Genomic DNA, 23,031 nt, shown 5'->3' on the forward strand with positions numbered 1-23,031 from the left:
TTAGAAGTCATCGATTGAAATTGAGCACCATGGCTCACGCCTGTAATCCCAGTGACTCGGGAGGGATCACTTGAGCCCAGGAGTTCATGACCAGCCTGGGCAACATAGCGAGACTCCATCTTTAAAAATAAAATAAAATAGAACTTCCTGATTGAGAAAACACAGACTGACTAGAGATTTCTATTAATTCGGGAGTCCTTTTGTTGTTGCAGAGATCATTTTCAGTCAACTTTATTTAGGCCTAATTGTCACACAATAAAATGAACCCATTTTAAGTGTCCAGTTCAATGAGTTTTGACTAATGTGTTTGACTAGAGTGTTATGTACTACTTCAAAATCCAGCCAGGTTTTCATTCTTGGAACTAAAGGTGACCTTCAGTGGTCATATCATCTGCCCTTAACACCAGTCTGGGTTCTGCCAGGGAAATAGGAACTACCCCATATATTCCAACTGTGAAACCATTTAAAAACAGGATTGAGGCTTGCCATTGGAAGGGCAAGGGGAGAGACAATCAGGGAAACCCTGGCTAAAGGCTCAGCCAATGGCCCCAGAGCAGTTGCTCTGAGAGACAGCCCCAGGAGCTGCCGTGAATGTGTCCAACCGCTACAGGCCACAGCACCGAGCTGGGGGCTGGGGGTGATTCTTTTTTCTTTTTTTTAAAGAAGGATTTATTGAGAGGACAGAAAAGCTTCCAGAGTGAGAGGGGACCCGAGGGGGTTGCCCCAAGCTGGGCGATTCTAATCCACTGGTCTGGAAGCTTCTGTGCTTCTCACCCCCGGCATGTGTGAGGTTCCACGAGTGCCCAGAGCTCCAGCTCCTCCTGGGGTTATTGTGAGCGTTCAATAAGGGAAGTGTGTGGACGCTCCTAGGTTGGGACCAAGCACAGCAGTTCCCAGTGTACAGTGGCCGCCCTCTGCCCTTCCTCTGTCCCCTCTGCTCACACGAGGAAGGCCAGCCTGTTAAATTTGAAGTCTTTGCTGACACTGGTGTTCAGCAAAATTGCTTTCCATCAGGGGGGCGTTTTCAGCTGTTGCTCCCTGTGCAGGTGGATGTTCCAACCCTGCACACATCTGCTAGAGCCAGGAGGAGAAGCCAGGGCAGAAGCACAGATGGGCCCGTTCAGACTGGGCCACGCTGCACCTCTGCCAGCAGCCTTGCTTGGTTTGGCTTCCTTGGGTAAGCTTGGAGCCATGCAGCAATCTGGGCGTTGTTTATTTAGCTATTTTTTCGTGTTCTCCTCCTCCCATGGCTTGCTTTCCTTTCGTGTAACAGCAAGTAGTCTGTTTGTAGACAAAGGATTCGTTTCAACTGCATGTAGCTAGGAGACTTTGAAAAGCACTAAGCTACCATTCAAGGGGCCTTACACTTTGATGCAAGAACATCCTTGGCCTGTGTCAAGAGAAGCCACCTGTTTTCATTCAAGTTGAGATCATTCTACTAGAATATTTTTATTCTCCTAAACTAGTCAAGGAATATTAGCCAAGTCAATATTGTTTAAAGAAATACCTTTTTAGGCCAGGTGCGGTGACTCACGCCTATAATCCCAGCACTTTGGGAGGCTGAGGTGAGAGGATTGTCTGAGCCCACGGGTTCGAGACCAGCCTGGGCAACTTGGCAAGACCTCATCTCTACAATTAATCAAAAAAAATTAGCTGGGCATGGTGGTACATATCTGGGGTTCCAGCTACTTAGAAGGCTGAGGTGGAAGGATCTTCTGAGCCCAGCAGGGTGAGGTCCTGGTGGCCGTGAGCATGCCACTGCCTTCCAGCCTAAGTGACAGAGTGAGACTCTGACTCAAAAAAAAAAAAACTACCTTTTTAAAAATAGAGTAACTTTTTAAAATTTGGAATTAACGTAAAAATAAGATGCCTCTCCCCAATATATCTACCATGCAGTAACACATATTTATTGGTGTTGCCTACTACTCCTCCCAAAAAAATAATGTTACTCATGTTCTTTTCTCTCTTTTTGAGGCAGGATCTTGCTCTGTCACCCAAGCTAGAGTGCGGTGGCGCCATCACAGCTCACTGTAACCCTGAACTCTTGGACTCAAGCCATCCTCAAGCCTTGGTCATCAGTAGCTAGGACTATAGGTGTGTGCCACCATGCCTGGCTACATTTTTAAATTTTTTTGTAGAGATGGGATTTGGCTCAGGCTGGTCTCAATTCCCTGGCTTCAAGTGATCCTCCCACCTTTGCCTCCCAAAGCACTGGAATTATAGGTGTGAACCACCACACCTAACCTCATATTCTTCCATAACCTCCTTTTCCTCTGTATCACTCAAGGTCCTGGCAGGGAACAGGTGGCACACTCAAATGGAGTACTTAAGAAGAGCTGAAGGAAGAGACCCTTTACAAAGGTGTAGGCAAGGTTAGAGGAAATCAGTGGGGGGTGGTGCATGACCCCAAGGACTAATACTGAGGAAGACCAATACCACTGTAAGCCTGGAAAAGTGCATAAGGGCGGGGGTTTCCAGAAGCGAAGGGTTGTCAGAACTCTGGAAATGCAGCTATGGGAGAGGTCACCCAACGAAAGTGGCAGCTTTTGGATTAGCACTGTAGCCACTGCCCACCTGTGACCAGGCAGAAAGGGAGCCAAGAGGAATCAATGCCTCCTTGCCTTCCAATCTCAATTACCTCCCAACCTCCCGCCAGTGCCTTCCATTGGCCAAGTCCAACCAGGAATCCATGGGCAAGGAGTCCTGTTGACACAATGCCTTCAGGTCAGGCCCCTGAGGCCCCAAGCATGGTGCAGAAAGGAGCGGTATGGACCTGTAGGGACCGCCTAGGGAAAAATGCAGCTAGATGTGATTAGAGGGCCCAGGTAGCTGCAGCATCCAGTATTTTATGTTGGAGATTGAAAAGGAGCAGTCTGAGACAGGATCAGTTAGGACAGTGTGGCACTTTTTAAAGCACCAACAGAAGAAAGTACTTCAGGAGGAAGGATGTGACCAACTGCATTGACTGAGGACTGGAAAGTGTCCCTTGGATTTGGCATACGGGGGCTGCGGTGGCCCAGACAGCAGCAGGTCTCACAGAGTGGTGCGGATGGAAGTCAGACTGGCATGGACTAGAGAGCAAGTGGGACGCAAGGAAATGGAGAGAACAAGTGCCAATGTTTTCAAAAAACTTTGCTGATCTCTGAACAGTCAAGGAAGGGTCTGAGATAATGTCTTTTGTGGCAACTTGGATGGAATGGGAGAACATCATCCTAAGTGAACTAACGTAGGAACAGAAAACCAAGTACCACATGTTCTCATGTATAAGTGGGAGCTAAACTTAGGGTCTGTAAAGGCATAGAGAAGGGCATAATGGACTCTGGAGACTCAGAAGGGAGAGGAGGGGAAGGACGGAGGGATGAAAAATCACCTGTTGGGTTCAGTGTGCACAGGTGGGGGTGGTGGGTACTTAAAGCTCAGACTTCTTTGCCACTATACAATGCCACTACACAATACAACCCCAAACTATTTTTAACCCCTAAAGCTATTGGGATGAAAAAAAAAGCCAAAGGTCTGTAAAGAGTGATACCAAAGTGAGTTTTTCTGCTGCTGAGAATGACTGCAAGAACAAGGAGAAGGTGGCGATGCTGTGGAGACATTAGCTGCAGGGTGAGGTTCTCCAGGAGGTGAAGACAGTAGTGCCAGTGCCCACAACACAGGGGGAGAGGTTCCCTCAGACAAGACAGGACAGTTCTCCACTCCCAACGGAGGAAAACCAGATGATTTGGTGGAGGAGAAGAGGGGAAAAGGCATTCCTTTATGAATGCTTCTAATTTTTCAGTGAGGTAGGAAGTAAAGTCAAAGCTGAGGATGAAGAAAGGAGGCTGTGTGTGATGCTTGAGGAGGCCCAGGAAGGATGAAACGATGGCCACAGAGCATGGGAAGGAAAGGGCAAAGCATGTGATACTAGTTCCATATTCATGGTGGGAAACACAATCCCCAAAAGTTAGGAGACTTTGACCCAGTGTCATCTGATGGTTCTCAGTTAGACACAAGCTTTCATAATTAATGTGATAGTGTTATACAATATATAAAACCAAATTTCTTCTACATCATAGGAATTTTTTTAAGGCTTCAAATTGCCAATTGTTTTAAGAATAACAGCCACACTGGTATTTTCACACCATACCAGATATTTATAAGATCACTGTTCTTCGTCCCTGCAGTAGTACATCACACATCTGTTTTGTAATGTACAGCTTGGTCCTGATTATAGAAAAATAAATGTCATTGGTTTAACTCCTTTCCATGGTTATCATTCATTCGTTCAAGTAGAGAATACAGAGGTGTCAAAACCCCAAAATACAAGGAAGCTGACCAATAGTCTCCGTAAGTCCCTTGGAGTTAGTGGAACTACCACCTGCAATTGTTAATCTGCCTCATCCATTCCACATAGACCTCCCTTGAGCCCTGACTAAGGACTCCAAAGAAATCTGTTGCCCAAAGAAAATTAGGTCATGGAGATGAAGGTGTTTGGTGAACTTTGCTTTTCTTTTTTTTGCTTTTTTTTTTGCCTTTTTCCTCCCCCCCTTTTCTTTTCTCTTTTATTGAGGTTTTCAAGAAACATATTGGTGATAGACTAAAGAGTTTTTAGCATGGTAAGCTCTTTAAGAGTAGGAACCCTGGGTTTTTGCCCAGTAATCTGTCCCGGTGCCCAATACAGTATCTGGCTCAGGACATATTTGTTATGTTCAATCTCAGAAAGTTGTGTTTTGAAGCCCTCAGAGATGAGCCACATTCGAGATGTCTTAGTTTATTTGTGAAATTCACTTGATGGAATGATGTTCTCAGGTGTGTTTGTCAAAAAAAAAAGGATTGTTCTGTAGAATTTAATATTTTAAAAACATTTCCCAGCACAATTAACACTGCTTATCTTACATGAATATAAGTTAGCTTCTTAGGGGAGGTCCACGGTGATGCCTTGTGTTGGGAAGACTGAATTATAGATGATTTCTCTTCGGTCTCCATAGTACATTTCTCTCTCAACCATAGACGCCCTGTACTGGTAGCTACCTGAAGAAGGTATAAGTTCAGAAAGAGAATGGAAAATCTGCTGTAGAAAACTTGATTGTCTAATTGATAATGACTCGAGCCACCGGCATGTTGGAAGACAACATTGCATTCTAGAGGTCTAGCTGGAGAAAGTTCTGGTTGATTTGTGAGGCAGTTGCAAATGTGGACTCAGAAGCATCATTTCATACAGTGGGAAGACCAGAAACTGTTTGGGGTGAAGGGGCACTCCCAAAACTCCTTTATACAAGGGGCTCTGCTTTCGTCTCTCTCAGTATTCCATTTGTTTGTTAAATGTTCCTTGCAGCTCCTAACTCCAGATATATATCTCTAGTCCTGCCTTTCTCTGATTCCAGGCTGTATCCAGTGTCCTGCTTGCTGCTTCCTTTTGATATATACTAGACATCTCAAAATTAACATATCTAAGACAGAACCACAATTCACCCAGTTGCTCAAACCTAAAACCTAGAAGTCATCTTTGATACCATCCCTTTTAGCATTTCTCACATTCAACCCAATAGCCAGTCCTATAGGACCTGCCTCCAAAATATGTCTGGAATGTGGCAACTTTTCTTCATCCTCTCTCCCCAACTTCTAAGCCACTGTATTATTGCATGGTATAAATGCCTGAGGCTGGGTCCTTTATAAAGGAAAGGGGTTTATTTTGGCTTATAGATCATCATGGCACTGGCATCTGCTGGGCTTTTGTTGAGGCCTCGAGAAGTTTATGATCATGGTGGAAGGCAAGGAGGGAGCAGACATGTCACATGGTGAGAACAGGAGCAAGAGGAGGAGGAGATGGTGCCAGGCTCTTTTAAACAATAAGTTCTCGTAGGCCAGGCACAGTGGCTCACACCTATAATCCCAGCGCTTTGGGAGGCCAACGCTGGAGGATTGCTTGAGCCCACGAGTTCAAGACCAGGCTAGGAAGCGTAGCAAGACCTTGTCTCTAAAAATAAAAAAAAATTGCCGCATTTGGTGGTGCAAGTCTGTATTCCCGGCTACTTGGGTAGCTAAGGCTCACGTGAGTCCAGGAGGTCAAGGCTGCAGTGAGCTGTGATGGTGACGCCACACTCCAGCAAGTGAGACCTCAACTCAGAAAACAACACGATGTTCTTGTGTGAACTAATAGAGCTAGAGCTCACTCATTACCACAAGAACAGCACCAAGCCATTTGTGAGGAACCCACACCCATGACCCAGTCACCACCCACTGAGCCCCACCTCCAACGCGGAGGATCACAGTTCAATTTGAGATTTGGAGGGGACAGCAATCCCAACTCTGTCAGCCACCATCTCTGCTAACCTGCAGGAGTATCCACATTGGTGGCTTTATTTGTTCTCTCCCCAGAAACAGAATCATCTTTTTGTATAAACCTAAATCATATAGTGTCACTCTGTTCCTTCAGTAACTTCTTTAGCATAAAATCAAAATTCCTTGCCTTTATCTGCAAAGCCTCGCATGATCTGTGAGGTCAGGCCTGCCACTTCACCTTATCTACAACAGATCACTCCTTCTCTCATTTCACTCTACACACACACACCGTCTTTCTCTATGGCCTTTGACAAGCTCAGCTCTTTGTCATCTTCAGGCCTTTGCCTTTTCTTTCTTTTTTTTTTTTAATTAATCAACATTTTTGATTTTGGTATTGTATTCAACTCTTTACTTTACATGGAAAACTCTAGCTCTTCGCTTGGCTGGCTCCTTCTCTAGCGTTCAAATTCAAACTCAAAATCACCTTCTCAAGGCTTCGGGCTATATCTGAAGTGATCCTTGCGTATTATAATTTACATCTCTTCCCCATGAGAATTTCAGCTCCTTGCAAGCAGCTTCTTTTCTTTTTTTGTTCTCTGTCCTCAGCACCTAGAATATTCCTCGCTAGATAGATACTTGGTATAATGAATGAAAGAATGCCATTGGCAAAAAAGTTAGGAATAAATCAAAATATTTTCATCTATCATGACTTCATTTCCAGACATATACTTGGGTACCTGTAATTTTGGTTTTAGTCGTAAATGTCGTTAAGTGGAAGATATTTTCTACAGTATAGCTTCATCATTTGAAAAATGGGCAGAAGTCACTCATAGTATGAGGATTTGTTCATTGGTATTTGCCATGGTTTGATACGGTGTGTTTGACCCTACCAAATCACAGGTTGACATTTGATCCCATGTTTGGAGGTGGGACATCATGAGAGGTGTTTGAGTCACAGAGGCAGATCCCTCATGAATGGCTTGGTGCCGTGCTCTAATAGTGAGTTCTCGCTCTTGTGGGACTGGATTAATTTTTGAGGGAATGGATTCATTCTCAAAGTAGGTTATGATAAAGCAAAGACACTCCTCAGGCTTGATCCCTCTTTGCACATTTTCGCTTGTTTCCCCTTTGACCTTCTCCTCTCCGCCATGATTTGACTCAGCACAAAAGCCCTCACCAGAAGCTGAGCAGATGCCAGCACCATGTTTCTTGTACAGCCTGCAGAACAATGATCTAAATACCTCTTTTCTTTACAAATTACCTAGCCTCGGGTGTTCCTTTATAGCAATACAGAATGGACTAATATAATATAGTTAAGTCAAATTTATGGTTTGTATAAAACAGAACAAGCAGAAATCCTTTTTGTGACCCTTGGATGTTGGGGGCAAAGTGGGATGAGCCCCTTCTGCCTCATCTTACATGACATCTTAGGTCAGTGGCCCAAGGAGATCAGGGAAACTTGTGAACTGTCTCCTTAGAGTAAACACAGACTCATGAGGATCATGGTCTTTAAAGTCTCTGTATTATGTATTTCTTAGTTACTTCACATCCCTCTAAGAGCTTCGGCTCTGGCACCCATGGCTCAACACTGCACATCACAGGGGGAGCATCACTGAGCTGGGTGTGGTACAGGAGCTACAGAATGAACAGCTGGGTGGTTGTGCTGTGAGTGTGGCTGCCCAGGCGTGCTTCTGGGACACAGTGGACCACCGGGCTAACAAAGCCCACGTGAACGGTAGGCTCCTTCAGTTGTCAGTCTCCTCGAGCAGATTGCAGCAATGTGCTGCCATGCTTTGTCTTCTGCTTGCCATGTTAAAAGCAACCATTCACCAACATGTGCTCATGCCTCAATTCTGGACATTTCCAAGTGCCATTTTCTTTTTCATTCATTCTTTTTCTTTTTTTTTTTTTAAGACAGGGTCCTGCTCTGTTACCCAGACTGGAGCGCTGGAGTGCAGTCACAGCTCCCTGTAACCTCAAACTCCTGGGCTCAAGTGATTTTTCCACCTCAGCCTTCTGAGTAGCTGGAACTGCAGGAGCACACCACCACACCTGGCTAATTTTTTTGTAAAGAGATGGGGGTCTCAACTATGTTGCCCAGACTGGTGTCCAACTCCTGCCTCTAGTGATTCTCCCGTCTTAGCCTCCCAAACCATTGGGATTACAGGTGTGAGCCATAGCACCTGCCCCTGCCCCAAGTACCTTTTTCAATTCAGAAACCTAGAGGTAGTCTTCATTGGGAGTAGCTGTCTAGATAAGTCATCCACATACTGATTCCGTCAGTAATAGCCAGATGAGTCATCTTCTAAATGTTTCCTTTGAGAACCAGGAGTATGATGGTGGGCACCACAAGTACTTGATGGCAGAAATCCTAGCAGATGCATACACCACAATAGAACAGTTTCATCAGTTCAGGGAAGGTATCATCACCACTGTGTTTGTTGGTCAGGGTAGGCTTACTATTGGAACAACCCATTTCCAAACCTCAGTAGCTTAATATAGTGAAGGTTTATTTCTTTCTCATGTCACAGTCCAGTCAGGTCATTGAGGGGGGTGGGTGGAAAGGTGTGGGGTGTCCCTGCTTCAAACAGCCCTCCAGGGTCCTAGGCGTCTAGTGCTGGGTTTCTTAATCTGGAGTCCACAGATCCCCAAAGGGGTGCACAGAATTCAGGGAGTCTGAGAATTTGAATGGGGGAAGATGTGTATATCGTCACCAACCTCTTAACTACAATTTCACATTGTCTGCAATTATGATTTGAAGGCATTAAATCATCATAATATTAGCACCACCTGTGTTACTTTAATACCCAAAGAAATCATAGATATTTCATATCAATTTACAATTTTAGTAAACATCATGAAATATTATGGTAGTTATTAGACCCACTTCAAGATCTTGTTATTTCATCTGTTAATTAGAGCGTACATATATTGCCACATCACAAAATATTTTTATAAGTGTGTTTCAGTACTCTTGCCTTGCTTTGTAACTGTATGTATTTCATTTTAACATCCAAAAACACTATTCCAAGAGAGGGTCCATAAGTCTCACCAGACTGCCAAAAGGGTTCATGGCAAACAAGAGATTAAGAATGCCTGATCTAGTGGTTCTGCTGTCCCCTAAGTCCTTGGTGGTTTCTGCATCTCGTCAGCAGAGCAGGCTGGGGTGACACTGGGAAGTTTAGGGGTGAGGCTAAGAAAGAATGCATGTCACTTTTTCCTAATTCACTCATGTGCTGTTCTGCTGTCTGCCCAGGAGGGAAAGGAAATGGGTCTTGGTGAACACATGGAAATGACTGTTACCATAAACGAGGGAACAATCAGCAAAAAGATGGTATCCCAATAACGAGGGACCTTTCTGGAGGAAAAACTCCCTATAAAATTCATGGCAGAAAGCATAATTATAATAATACTATAATAATATAATAATAAATATAAATAATAGCTGCTATTGGTTGAATGGTTATTCCTGTCACCATTTTACAAACTGATTCATTTCTATGACCTCATTTAATTTTCATAGTTCACACCTCATTATCAAGGGTACCTGCACAATGAATATTTTGTATACCTAACACTGAATTGTACCCCACAATTTTAAAATAAAAAAATAAAAATGAAATTTTCACCGTTAGTCCAAAGTCAGTGGTCTTAGTCACAGTGCTGGATGTTTTTAGAAAACACTGAGACCCTCGCTGAAGAAGGTGAAATCGTGTACTGGTAGAGAGGGTGATTTCTGGAGCTAGACTCCCTGGATTCATATTCCAGCTCGTCCAGTAACTGGTTCATTGACTGGACACTTTTTACTGTAGCTCTCTAAGCATTTGTAAAATGGAGACATGTATAGTATCTTATCTTTTAGGATTAAATGAGATAAACATATAAGACACTACCCGGCACATAGTAAGTGCTCAGTGAATATTGGCCTCTGTTTTTACAGCCTAAATGGCCCTGTGACCACCTTCATGAGAAAGATCTAAAATATTCCAGCAAAGCTCAGTTCTCATGAAAGATGTGGGAAAATGTCGGAGGTACTCATCAGCCTGGGGTGGGGGTAGGGGAGATCCCAGAACACACCGAGTTACAGTCAAAAAGGGTGGGAAGCTATTACTTTTCTAATGAAGGAAAAAATATGTTGGGATGAGAGAAGGAAAATGTTGCTAGAAAATAGTTTTCATCTTGCTATACCTTTCTCTCCCCTTTATAGAACTCCATGAAGGTGATGTTCAAATGCCTCTGGAAAAACTGTGGCAAGGTGCTGAGCACTGCGGCAGGCATCCAGAAGCACATCCGGACCATCCACCTGGGGTAAGGAAGCCCTTCCTTCAGAGCTCGATGCTGTCTCTGTCATTTTAGACTGGGGCCACCCGCACTCAGAAAGCACACACCACGTCGTGCATTAAAAGTCCTGGGTACTGGGCTGGTTTGGACTTCCTAATCTCTAGAGACAGGGCCACTGCAGATAATCCAGGCCTGTGAGCACAGTGGAAAGAATGAGGATTTAATATTTGAAAGCCTCCTAATTTACTTCCTGAGTCACATTAGGCAAGTCACTGCTCTGAGCCCCCAGTTTCCTCTGACCATGAATAATAATGTCAGCTCTGCAGGATCATGTGTGAGGGTCAGAGATAAAGTGTAAAAGAGGGACCTCCCAAAAACCTGAATTTACTTATAAAAATTGTGTATTTATTCTTACATGTTTAAACTTCAGTCACCTTCAAAGTACTCTCTGTTTGCTGCAATTCACCTATCGAGATGCTTTGTCCACTGCTCAAAACAGTTTTTGAACCCATCAGTTTCGATGCCTTTTAGTGCTTCTGCCATTTTTTGTTTCACCACTTCCACATCAGCAAAATGTTTCTCTTTGAGGACTTTTTTCATCCAGGGAAACAGAAAAAAGTCTCTCGGGGCAAAATTGGGTGACTAAGAAGTGTGGGGCATAGGGCTTGTCATGCCATTTTTTTTTTTTTTTTTTTTTTGAGTTGGAGTCTCACTCTGTCGCCCAGGCTGGAGTGCAGTGCAGTGGCCGCTCCCGGCCACCGCAGCCTCGACCTGCTGGGCTCCGGCGATCCTTCCGCCTCAGCCTTCCGAGTAGCCGGAATTACAGGCGTGCGCTACCACGCCCGGCTGATTTTTTTTGATTTATTGTAGAGGTGAGGTCTCGCTCCCCAGGCGGGTCTCGAACCCACGGGCTCAGGCAATCCACTCACCTCAGCCTCCCAAAGGCGCGGGATTACAGGCTGAGCCACCGAGCCCGGCTCCATTTTTTAATCAAAAAGTGTTGAACCCTCAGCACAGTGTGGACAGGTGTACACATAAATCACCAGTCATGAAATGGGCAAACATTTTGAAAGAATCTCCAAAAATTCACTGAAGCCAAATGCAGCCTCTCACAAACAACACTGTCTGGCACACTGATGCTGATGGGTCCCTAGAACACTGACCTAGTGGAGGAAGCCTGTACTACTAGGGGCTTGCCCTCCAACACATAATTCTGACGTTTTGGGGGATTTCCTTCTCATTTATGGAGAGACTTGTACAGTATAAAACACCAGTGTAGGGGTTCCTGACTGAGATCCCCTACCCTAGTTGGACTCCAAGAGGTCCTTGAACCCCCTGAAATTATCTGTGAAATGAAACGTACATTTGTTTTTTCAATGGAGAATATTTAAGACTTTGAGTCTTAAAGTTGTATATAGAATAAAAAGGGTGTAAGAATCACCACACAAATCAGTCCGGCTGTTGCTCTTCCTTTATTTCTTTGTTTTTGTTTGCATGGGGGGGTCTCGCTCTTTCCCCCAGACTGGAGTGCAGTAGACGATCACTGCTCACCACAGCCTCGACCTTCTGGGCTCAGGCAATTCTTCCCCCTCAGCCTCCTGAGTGACTGGGACCACATGTGTGTGCCACCACACCCAGCTAAATTTTTTTTTGGCAGAGATGAGGTCTTGCTATGTTGCCCAGGCTTGTCTCAATCTCCTGGGCTCAAGCAGTCCTCTTGTCTTGGCCTCCCAAAGCGTTAGGGTTACAGGCATGAGTTACCGTGCCTGTTTTCGCTGTTGCTGTTCTTAGGATGCCTAATGATCTATCCCGATCACCTTCTGCTGTTCAAATAAGCCCTTTATTTGTAAAATCTACACTTGACCTCCTGTTATACAACCATCTTTCTAAAGGAAAGAGAAATGAAGGTTTAGGAGCCACAGCAGTTAAGAGTCACCAAGGGGAGCCGTGGCGGTCCAGCAGCTTGTGCTTTCACCCTCAGTCTGTCTTGTCCAGGAATCCGGAACGTAGACAAGACCTTGAGAAGCTGTGAGTCATAACCAGTGTTCCTAAGGAGAACACAAATGCATGACCAAGCTCCCACATGCACAGACACAGAGGAGTCCTTTTGGCGAGATAAGTGTGGGGAAATCAACGCAACAGTCACTTAACACAGCAAGGGATAAAATTTAGGAAATGCGTCATCCACAACAAGTGGTGTAGGCAGAAGACAAAAATAGGTTCTCAGGTGATGTCGCTCAGCTCAAAGGGTGGCTCCTCGGCGGCTGTGGAGAGAAACAGGGGCCTAGCTTTCTCACCCTTCAGGCTGATGGATGGGGATACACCAGAGCCTTCCAGAGCACAGCGCCCTGAAGGTCACAAGCACTGGGGATATGGCCCAGAGAAGCCAACCTCTGCTCCCCTAGCCAGAAGGCCTACCTTCATGTCTAAGAAGAAGCACACAGCCGGGCTCAGTGGCTCAGCCTGTAATCCCGTGCCTTTGGGAGGCTGAGGTGAGTGGATTGCCTGAACCCGCGGGTTCAAGACCCGCCTGGGCAACTTGGCGGGACCTCATCTCTACAATAAATCAAAATTTAGCCGGGCATGGTAGCAGGCACCTGTAGTTCCAGCTACTCGGAAGGCTGAGGCGGAAGGATCACGGGAGCCCAGCAGATCGAGGCTGCAGTGGCCGGGAGCAGCCACTGCACTCCAGTCTGGGTGACAGAGTGAGACTCCAACTCAAAAAAAAAAAAGAAGAAGCAGCACACTGCAATAAACATACGTGTGCATGTATCTTTTTTTTCTGTAGGAAAGGGACTGAAAGTAGCGGGAAACTGTGGGGAGGAGGGTGGGGGGATAACTGGGATTGACAGCAGTCGATATCCACCTGGGGAAGGGGGGGCACACCTCATCAATAAGGGTACTTGCACAATGAACATTTGTATACCTAACCCTGAATTGTACCCCACAATTTCAAAATAAAAATTAAAAAAAAAAGCAGCAGCAGCACACTGAGATACCTAAGGGCGGAAGCCTCATTTCTGTCCCACAAGCCTTCAGGGGAGGAAATTCTGCAGTGTCTCCCCTGAGATCTCACTGTTAAGACAATTCACTGTGTAAAGGGCTCAGCCAGCATTATTTAAAGGTTTAGAAAAAACCTCCCAAAGCTATTGCCAGAAGGTGTGGTATTTGTTTTCATCTGCCTGCCCAGAAAATGGAACCCTAGTGAGCTCCACTCAGAAGCACATTCTATGAATATGTACTCATAGGCAGGAAGTGGATCACACCATTTTCCTTTGTGCTCCCGGGGTGCTCTTGCAATGGGTGGAATTCAAAATGAAGCCACTTGATTTGCTTCCCCAGGACCCCCTTTCCCCTGACATGCTTTTAGAATTGCCTTGGTGAGTGATGGGCCACATCCCTGCCAGCCACTGCACAGGAATAGGCCTGGGTTATCAGGACCGCAGGGCTAATCTATGTTTGTGAAGCCGGAGGCCTGAGCTCTCCCGTGGACTGGGAGAGACAGCACACCTCTGCCTTAATCCATGAACTCTGTTACGTGACTATAAGGTGATTTTTAATAAGTTGACTGGGGATCAGGGGGATTGTTATAGTCCGAGTAACGCTCGGCTGCTCTCCCTTGATACCAATAAATCAAAGGGGCAGGGAACTGGTAGAAAGAGGTTTATTTCTGAATTCGAATCCAGGGAGCCGAACTGGGCTTTTGGCCCCTTTAAAATGGTTCTGCCTACCCTATAAGTTTTACGGTCTGCTTTTATAAGTTCAGCGTAGTTGCTGCCTATACATTGACTACGTGACTAACAGGGCATTGTATAACACCTAAGTCATAGCCGCATTTTGTTAATAATGACATTTTATGGTCCACATTTCCTGGCGCCAGTTACCAGAGGTATCTCACAGCTTTTTATCAGTAACACCCATCAGAAGTATTAATCAAGCTTGCCATAGAGTAAAGGTAGTTAAGAGGGCCTAAGACATCATACATTGTTACATGTTATATGCAAAAGTTATACAAATCACAAGGATGACCTGGATACTAGATTATTCAAACCTGGACTACTAAGAAAAGGGAGTTTACATCTTTCAGTTAATTAGGCACAGTCTGGAGGAAATCAAGAGTTCTTATGAAGTCACTTATTGGGGTGCATAGGAGATAAGGGGAAGCACACCTTTTGTTAGCTCTCAGGAATGTTGACAGAGGCAGGAGCACTTGAACCCTGGCGATACCCTTCTCTAGGGGTTGTGGCAATATGGACAGACAATAGCGGGTCTCTGTATCAGGATGAGGAAGGAAGTATATCAAAGCCCAAACACATCTTTGCATCTGATGTATCCGCAGTACACAACATGTCAATATGAAAAGTACACCAGGCCAGACACAGTGGCTCGTGCCTGTAATCCCAGCACTTTGGGAGCCACAGCAGATGGGTCACTGGAGTTCAAAACCAGCCTGGACAACATAGCAAAACCTCCTCTCTGCAAAAAAATTAGCCAAGCACAGTGGCACACGCCTGTAGTCCCAGCTACTCAGGAGACTGAGATGGAAGCATTGCCTGAGCCCAGCAGGTCAAGGCTTTATTAACCTGATCATCATGATCCTGCCACTGCACTCCAGCCTGGGTGACACTCAAAAAAAAAAAAAACACGCTGTTTTCTCTTAATTCACTCTGGGCCGGGCATGGTGGATCAAGCCTGTAATCCCAGCACTTTGGGAGGCCGAGGTGAGGGAATTGCCTGAGCCCACGGGTTTGAGAACGACCTGGGCAACTTGGTGAGACCTCATCTCTACAATAAATCAAAAAATTAGTCGGGCATGGTAGCACATGCCTATAGTTCTGGCTACTTGGAAGGCTGAGGCGGAAGGATCACTGGAACCCAGCAGGTCAATGCTGGGGTAGCCGTGAGTGTGCCACTGCACTCCAGCCTAGGCAATGGAGTGAGACTCCAACTCAAAAAAAAAATCTCACTCTGTTCTTGTACACCAGCAGCTGATACTGATTTGTCCCTGCAGGACACAGTTCCCCCCAGGCCTGTGTGTCTATTAGTAGTACTTGGCAGCCAGCAGCAACTTGGTCTGCCTTTAACTGGAAAGGAAGTGGGGACAGGAATAGAACAGACGCTCATTCTTAGTCTCGCTCTCTGGGGTCTTTAATGGTATGCTGGTTAGAAATCCAAGCCTGGTCAGACCTGACATGGTACAAAGATACCTCTCCGGGCGCCTCAACCGAAGAGCTTAGGGGAAATGGAATTAGACTGGGACAAGCCACTGATTTGGACAAACAGAAAAGCCTGAGGATAGTTTGGGGGTGTATTTTTATTTGGGGTTCTATATAGAGCTCATTAGTGGGGAAAAAAAAATGTGTTCTGAGTCAGTAACCTGCTGCTGGTGGAGGCACCCTGAACTGAGGGGCCACCATGGCCTCTGCCCAGCCATCCCATAAACCCAGGTTGCTAGATACATGCCTCTTCTTTAGAAACCAACACATCTAATACATGTTTCCTGAGGTTGTAGAAAGTTATTTTACTTTACTCAAAACTTTCTTTGGAAAAGTACAGTGTTCCATATCTCAGGGAGAAGAACTTTGAAAGCAGATTCCCCGAGAAGATACTTTTCCTCGTGATAGTAAGAAGGGAGATCTTCCCGTCCTTGTTTTTATTTAATAAACACTTACATAGTGAGTATTATAGGTCAGAGGTCTGTGTCAGGTATCTCCCTCTGTCACCCAGGCTGGAGTGCAACAGCACAATCACAATTCACTGCAGCCTCGACATCCTGGACTCAGGCCATCCTCCTGTCTTAGCCTCCTGAGTAGCTGGGACTACAGGTGAGATGCCGCCACACCTGGCTAATTTTTTTTGGTAGAGACAAGGTCTCATGCTGCCCAGGCTGGTTTCAAATTTAGAGGCTCAAGCATTCCTCCCGCCTTAGGCTCTCAAAGTGCTGGGATTACAGGCATGAGCCACACCACACCTGGCCTGCAGGTACATTTGTAAGCACTTTTTAATTATTTACTTAACCCTCACAACAACCAGGTGCTAACATTAGTCCCATTTTATAAATGAAAAAACAGAGGCACAGGGCTACATGTAGGCTGCCGAAGTCTACACACGCAACTAGAACACGCAGGAGTCAGGATTTGACCCCGCAGGTCTGACTCTGGAATCCAGGGTCCTAATCATTGTGCTATAGTACTCTCAGCTTCATTCATTCATCCATTCAACATTTAATAGGTATCTACCCTGTGCCAAATACGCTGGTGTGTGTGGAGTGACACAACAATAAACAAGACGGTAGCCCTAGAGAATCACAGTCATAGTGAGGTGACAAAGAGTCTTTAAAAAATTGCAGAAATATATCCCATAATTAAAGGGATGAACACATGTCAGAGGGAGCACAGAGAACTATCAGGAGTTAAGTCCTAAAGCCTAGCCTTTAAAATATACCCAGAACTTGACTTCTAGTCACTTCTACCACTGTTACCCCTGCCCGGCCCCTGTCAGTGCTCATCTGGATTATTGCTGACTACAGCTCCTTGGAAGCCTCTTCCTCCTGTCCTCTATTTTCCAGACAGTGTCCAGAGTGATCCTTTTCAAAAATAAGTTAAATTTCTCAAAATTCCCCATCACATTCAGAATACAAGCCAGAGCCTTCGCTGTGGGCCACAGAGAGATCTTGCCTCTGGCTCGCTCTCACTCCTGTCGCCTGTTCCTTGCTTCCCCCACCCCCCCCCACCCCTGCTGGCCTCGCTGCCAGGCTCGCCCACCTGAGGGCTCCGTGTGGCTCTTCCCAGGTGTCTTCTTCCCACAGGTTCCGGCATAGTCTCTCTTCATTCGGGCAGGTCTCTGCTCAAATGTCATCTCCTCAGAGAGACTTCTGTCTTAAATAGTGTCCTCCCATCACTTGCCCTGTTTAAGGACCCTCTTATTATGCTGCTTCATTTCCTTCTGGACTTGTCAACACCTGCTATATTTATTTTTCTTTTTTAAATTTTATTTATTTATTTATTTTACAGATTTAGGGGGTACAAGTGCAGTTTTGCTCCATGGACATATTGCTTAGTGGTGAAGTCTGGGCTTGTAGCATAGCCATCACCCAAACAGTGTACATTGTACCCGACAGATAATTGCTCGTCCAAGTCTCCAGTGTCAATTATTCCAGTCTTTGTGTCCATGTGTCCGTATTATTTAGCTCCCACTTGTTAAGTATCTATTTTTGTGGGTTTCCTGTCTGCTATCCCTACTAAACTGTAAGTTCCATCAGAGCACAGTTTACGTTTTATTCACTGTAATATCAGAAAACCAAAGAACAGTGCCTGGACATACAGATTCTCAATAAATTGTTGTGGAATAATTGATGGAAATAGTGAATGAATGAATTGCTTTAAGAAGTCAAGGGAGGGTTCTCAGGGATGAACAGTTGAATTGAGTATTGCGTAATAAGCAAGAGTCTGCCTCCCAGACAAGAAAGAGGACAAGCATTCCAGACAGAGGGAGCTTCCTGGGCAATTTCGAGGCAAGAAAACAGATCGGCTTAGTAGGACTGTTTTGCTTTCTTTCGCATTAGGCGTGTTGGGGACTCTGACTACAGTGATGGAGAAGAGGACTTCTACTACACTGAGATCAAGCTCAACACAGACTCGGTGGCAGATGGACTGAGCAGCCTGGCCCCGGTGTCGCCCTCCCAGTCCCTGGCTTCGCCTCCCACCTTCCCCATCCCAGAGTCAAGCCGAACAGAAACTCCTTGTGCCAAAACCGAGACTAAATTGATGACACCCTTGAGCCGCTCAGCTCCCACTACCCTCTACCTCGTACACACCGACCATGCTTACCAGGTGATGCGCAAGGGACCAGGAGGGTAATCATTTTGACCTTGACCAAAAGCAGTTGCCATCGGCCACTGGGTAAAAGATAACTCAGTAGAAAAGCAGTATCACACCCTGCAATCTAGTAGCTTCACTTTTTATTTTTCTTCATTTGTTTATTTGTTTATTTATTTATTTTTGAGTTGGAGTCTCATTCTGTTGCCCAGGCTAGAGTGCAGCGATGCACTCATGGCCACCCCAGCGTCGACCTGCTGGGCTCCAGCAATCCTTCTGCCTCAGCCTTCCAAGTAGCCAGAACTACAAGCACGTGTTACCACATCCATCTAATTTTTGATTTATTGTAGAGACAAGGTCTCACCAAGTTGCCTGGGCTGGTCTCGAACCCGCAGGCTCAGGCAATCCACTCGCCTCGGCCTCCCAAAGTGCTGGGATTACAGGCTGAGCCACCGAGCCTGGCCTATTTTTATTTTTTATTTTTTTGAGTCAAGGTATCAGCTCTGTCACCCAGGCTGGGGTACAGTGGCATGATCATAGCTCACTGCAGCCTCAACCTCCTGGGCTCAGGCGATCGTTCTGCCAATGCCTTTTGAGTGGCTGGGACTACAGGCATACACCACCATACCCGACTAATTCTATTTTAATTTTTATTTATTTTTAGGGATAAGTTCTCACTGTGTTGCCTAGGCTGGTCTCAAACTCCTGGGCTCAAGTAATCCTCCCGCTTCAGCCTGCCAAAGTGCTGGGATTACAGGCATGAGCCACTGCACCCAGCCTCTTTTTTCCTTTTTAAGCCAAGACCTCACACAGATGGGTCTTGTGGGTTACTCTCAGACTCCCCCATGCTAACTGTAGCTCCAGTCCCCTAGAGGTCATTATGAGACTAAAATCCTTAATATTTTAAAGTCCTCAGAATGGTGCCTGGCATATTGCATGAGTATCTGTTAAATTTTTTAAAATTGAATAAATAGAAAGGTGAGCACTGGAAAGCTTTGGCACAATGACAGAATCACCCTGTACCCCAAATCTGGGAATTCACGGCCTGCCTTCTAAGTGGGTAATTAAGCCTGTCTGATTAGAGTACTGGTTTCTAGTGTTCCCCAAGCCAATAGTGTCAGCATTACCTGAAAACTTGCTAGAAATGTAAATTCTTGGGACCACCCCAGCCCTACTAGATCAGAAGCTGGGTTTAGGGCCCAGCATTTTGTGACAGGCCCTCCAGGGAATTCTGATTCATGCCAAAGTCTGACGAGACCTTAGAGACAAATCCTGCCAAATTAGGACATGGTTGAGATGCCTTTCCTTACCCCCAGAAATTATGTTACATTTTATAAAATACAACTCTTTTTTAATAAGTTGGGGTCTCACTCTGCTGCCCAGGCTGGAGTGCAGTAGCATGATCATGGCTCACTGCAGCCTTGACTTTCTGGGTTCAGGCAATCAACCCTTCTGCCTCAGCCTCCTGAGTAACTGGAACTACAGGTTCACACCACCATGCCTAATTTTTTTTTTTTTTTTTTTTTTGTAGAAACGAGGTCTTACTATCTTGCTCAGGCTAGTCTGGAACTCCTGGCCTCAAGTGATCCTCCTGTCTCTGTCTCCCAAAGTGCTGGGATTACAGGCATGAACCATCATGCCCAGCCTAAAATATAACTCTTTTAAATGTTGGTTTGTTTTAATAAAATTTCAACACATTCAAATTTTGAGAAATCATTTCTCCCATAATTTTCAACTACCTTATGCAACTTATAAAATATCTTTTACATGCTTGTAATTGTGTTCTCCTAATCTTGTTTTATAAAAACTTTTCATATATCTGAATAGTGTGCAATTAAATTGAAACACCAAATTGTTTTAATCATTTTGTTAAGAATTTATTTTTTAATTTATCCAGTTATTTCACCATCATTAATAGCTTTACTATGAAAATCTTTCTGCCTATAGCTTTTTTCTTTAAATTTTCAGAAGATAAATTATTGAGTCAGAGGATATCATAGTAATGAACAACTTATGGCTCTTGTGTATTGCCAGAATGCTTTCCAGTGGTGCCAGTTACAAAGACCACTGTCACTAGCAAATATATTTGTAGTTGGATTCACCAAATCGATAGAGGAAGAATTCAGACCCTTATTTAGCAGACTCAGGAGCAGTGGAATAGAGTAAATATTAAGTTAGTTGGTACAGTAAATTTTATTCCTGACTCTTGGTACATTGGTAAAAAAAAAATAATAGTAACTTGGTCAGGCACAGTGGCTCATGCCTATAATCCTATAATCCGCACTTTGGGAGGCTGAGGTGAGAGGATTTCCTGAGCCCAGAAGTTCAAGACCAGCTTGGGCAACATGACAAGATATCATCTCTAAAATAAATACATACATACGTACACACACACACACACACACGCCGGGTGTGGTGGCACATGCCTGTAGTCCAGCTAACTTGGAAATCTGAGGCAGAAGGACAACCTGATCCTAGTAGGTCAGAGCTGCAGTAGCCAGGATGGTGCCACTACACTCCAGCCTGGACAGCAAAGTGAGACTCCAACTCAAAAAAAAAAAAAAAAAGAATTCATTTTTTCTTATTTGTCAGTGTTGCACTTAGGTCAGAAATCATGAGCTTAAACCAACTCAGAACATTTTGTTCATCTATATAATGAGAAAGCTGGAACATGAGTTAATCTAGAAGGTCCTTCCCAAAGCATATATTCATAATAATGGGACTTTTCTGTTTATAGATACTGTAAATGTTCAACATAGAAAATGTTTAAAAACACAGCAACAAAAGAAAATTCATCCCTAATTCCCTAATTAACCAAGGGGACCAGACAGCCCCTTGGTTAATATTTTTTTGTATGTCCTTTAAGAGTTCTCTGTCTATATATACACATTTCCCCTCATGTATACATTTTTTTAAAAAGGATCTATTGTAGTATTGTTTTCACTATGCTTTGTTTTTTCCGCTTAATATATCATGAACATTGTCCCATGCTTATGAGTCTTCTTCAACAAGGGAATTTTTTAAACTGAGAATGTCTATACATATTTATGGGGTACATGTAATATCTTGTTACTTTCATGGAAGATGTAATGATCAAGTCAGGGTATTTAGGATATCCATCACCTCATGTATTTATCATTTCTATGTGTTGGAAACATTTCAAGTCCTCTCTTCTAGTGACTTTGAAATTTAAAATAGTCACCCTAACTCTGCTATCAAACATTAGCTCTTATTCCTTCTGTTTAATTGGATATTTGAACCCATTAACCAACCTTTACATTACCCCTGCCCCTCATGGCACACACCCTCCCCACCTCTGGTAACTATCGTTCTACTCTCTACCTTCATAAGATCAATTATTTTAGCTCCCCTGTATGAGTGAAAACATGTCTTTCTGTGCCTGGTTTACTTCGGTTAACATAATGGTCTCCAGTTCCATCCATATTACTGTGGATGATATGATTTCATTCTTTTTTATAGCCAAATAGTATTCCATTCTGTATATGTACCACCTTTTCTTTATCCATCCACGGACACAGGTTGATTTCATATCTTTGCTATGAATAGTGAATAGTGCTACAGTAAACTTGGGGTGCAAGTAACCTTTTGATATACTGACTTTTCCCTTTGGATAATACCCACTAGTGGGATTACTGGATCAGATAGTATTTTTCTTTTTAGTTTTTTTGAGGAATCTCTTTACTGTTCTCCAAAATGATTGTGCTAACTTACATTCCCACCAACAGTGTATAAGAGTTCACTTTTTTTGCCTCTTCACTAACATGTTATTTTTTTTTTGTCTTTTTAATAATAGCCATTCTAACTGGGGTAAGATCATATTTCATTGCAGTTTTGATTTGCATTTCCCTGATAAGTCGTGATTATTTTTTCATGAACCCATTAGCCATTTATGTCTTCTTTTGCAAAATGTCTATCAAGTCCTTTGCCCACTTTGTGGAGTTGAGTTCCTTGTATATTCCAAGTATTAGTCCCTTGTTAGATGAATACTTTGCAAATATTTTCTTTCATTCAACAGGTTGTCTCTTTACTCAGGTGATTGTTTCCTTAGCTGTGCAGAAGCTTTTTATTTTAATATAGTCCCATTTATTTGTGTTTTGTTGCCTGTGGTTCTGCTGTCTTAGCCATAAAACTCCTGCCTAGACCAGTGTCCTCAAGTGTTTCCCCCATGTTTTCTTCCAGTAGTTTCATAGTTTCGGGTCTTAATTTAAGCCTTTAATCTATTTTGGTTTCTTTGTGTATATGGTGAGAGACAGGGGTCTAGTTTCATTCTTCTGCATGTGGATATCCAGTTTTCCCTGCATTTATTGAAGAGGGTATCCTTTCCCCATTGTATGTTCTTGGAACCTTTACTGAAAATCAGTTGGCTGTAAATATGTGGGCTTATATCTGGGTTTTCTATTCTTTTCCTTGGTCTTCTTATCTGTTTTTATACCAATACCATTCTAACAACATTTTTAATGACTCTGTGGGTATATCATGATTTATTTACCTATTTCCCTATGGCTGGGCATTTGTGTTGTTTTCAGTATTTTAATAATATATGTGCTATGAACATCCTTGTGTCCATTTCCTTAGAATGAATTTCTAGAAGTGGAACAGCTACTACATAGCTAAGAATTTTAATACATATTGCCAAATTATGTTATAT

At 44.1% G+C, this 23,031-nt stretch overlaps 1 protein-coding gene across 1 annotated transcript in view; it reads left to right on the forward strand.

Moving 5' to 3' along the window:
• Positions 1 to 23,031, forward strand: part of ZNF704 (zinc finger protein 704) — a 42,729-nt gene that overhangs the window by 10,643 nt on the left and 9,055 nt on the right. Inside the window, exons 3-4 of the mRNA XM_021706863.1 lie at positions 10,472 to 10,572; positions 18,110 to 18,377. Coding sequence (XP_021562538.1) covers positions 10,472 to 10,572; positions 18,110 to 18,377 — 369 coding nt within the window. The remainder of the gene's footprint in view (positions 1 to 10,471; positions 10,573 to 18,109; positions 18,378 to 23,031) is intronic.

Source organism: Carlito syrichta, unplaced genomic scaffold (genome assembly GCF_000164805.1).
Source record: "Carlito syrichta isolate Samal-C Ts95f unplaced genomic scaffold, Tarsius_syrichta-2.0.1 Scaffold316167, whole genome shotgun sequence".
Taxonomy (NCBI): Eukaryota; Metazoa; Chordata; class Mammalia; order Primates; family Tarsiidae; genus Carlito; species Carlito syrichta.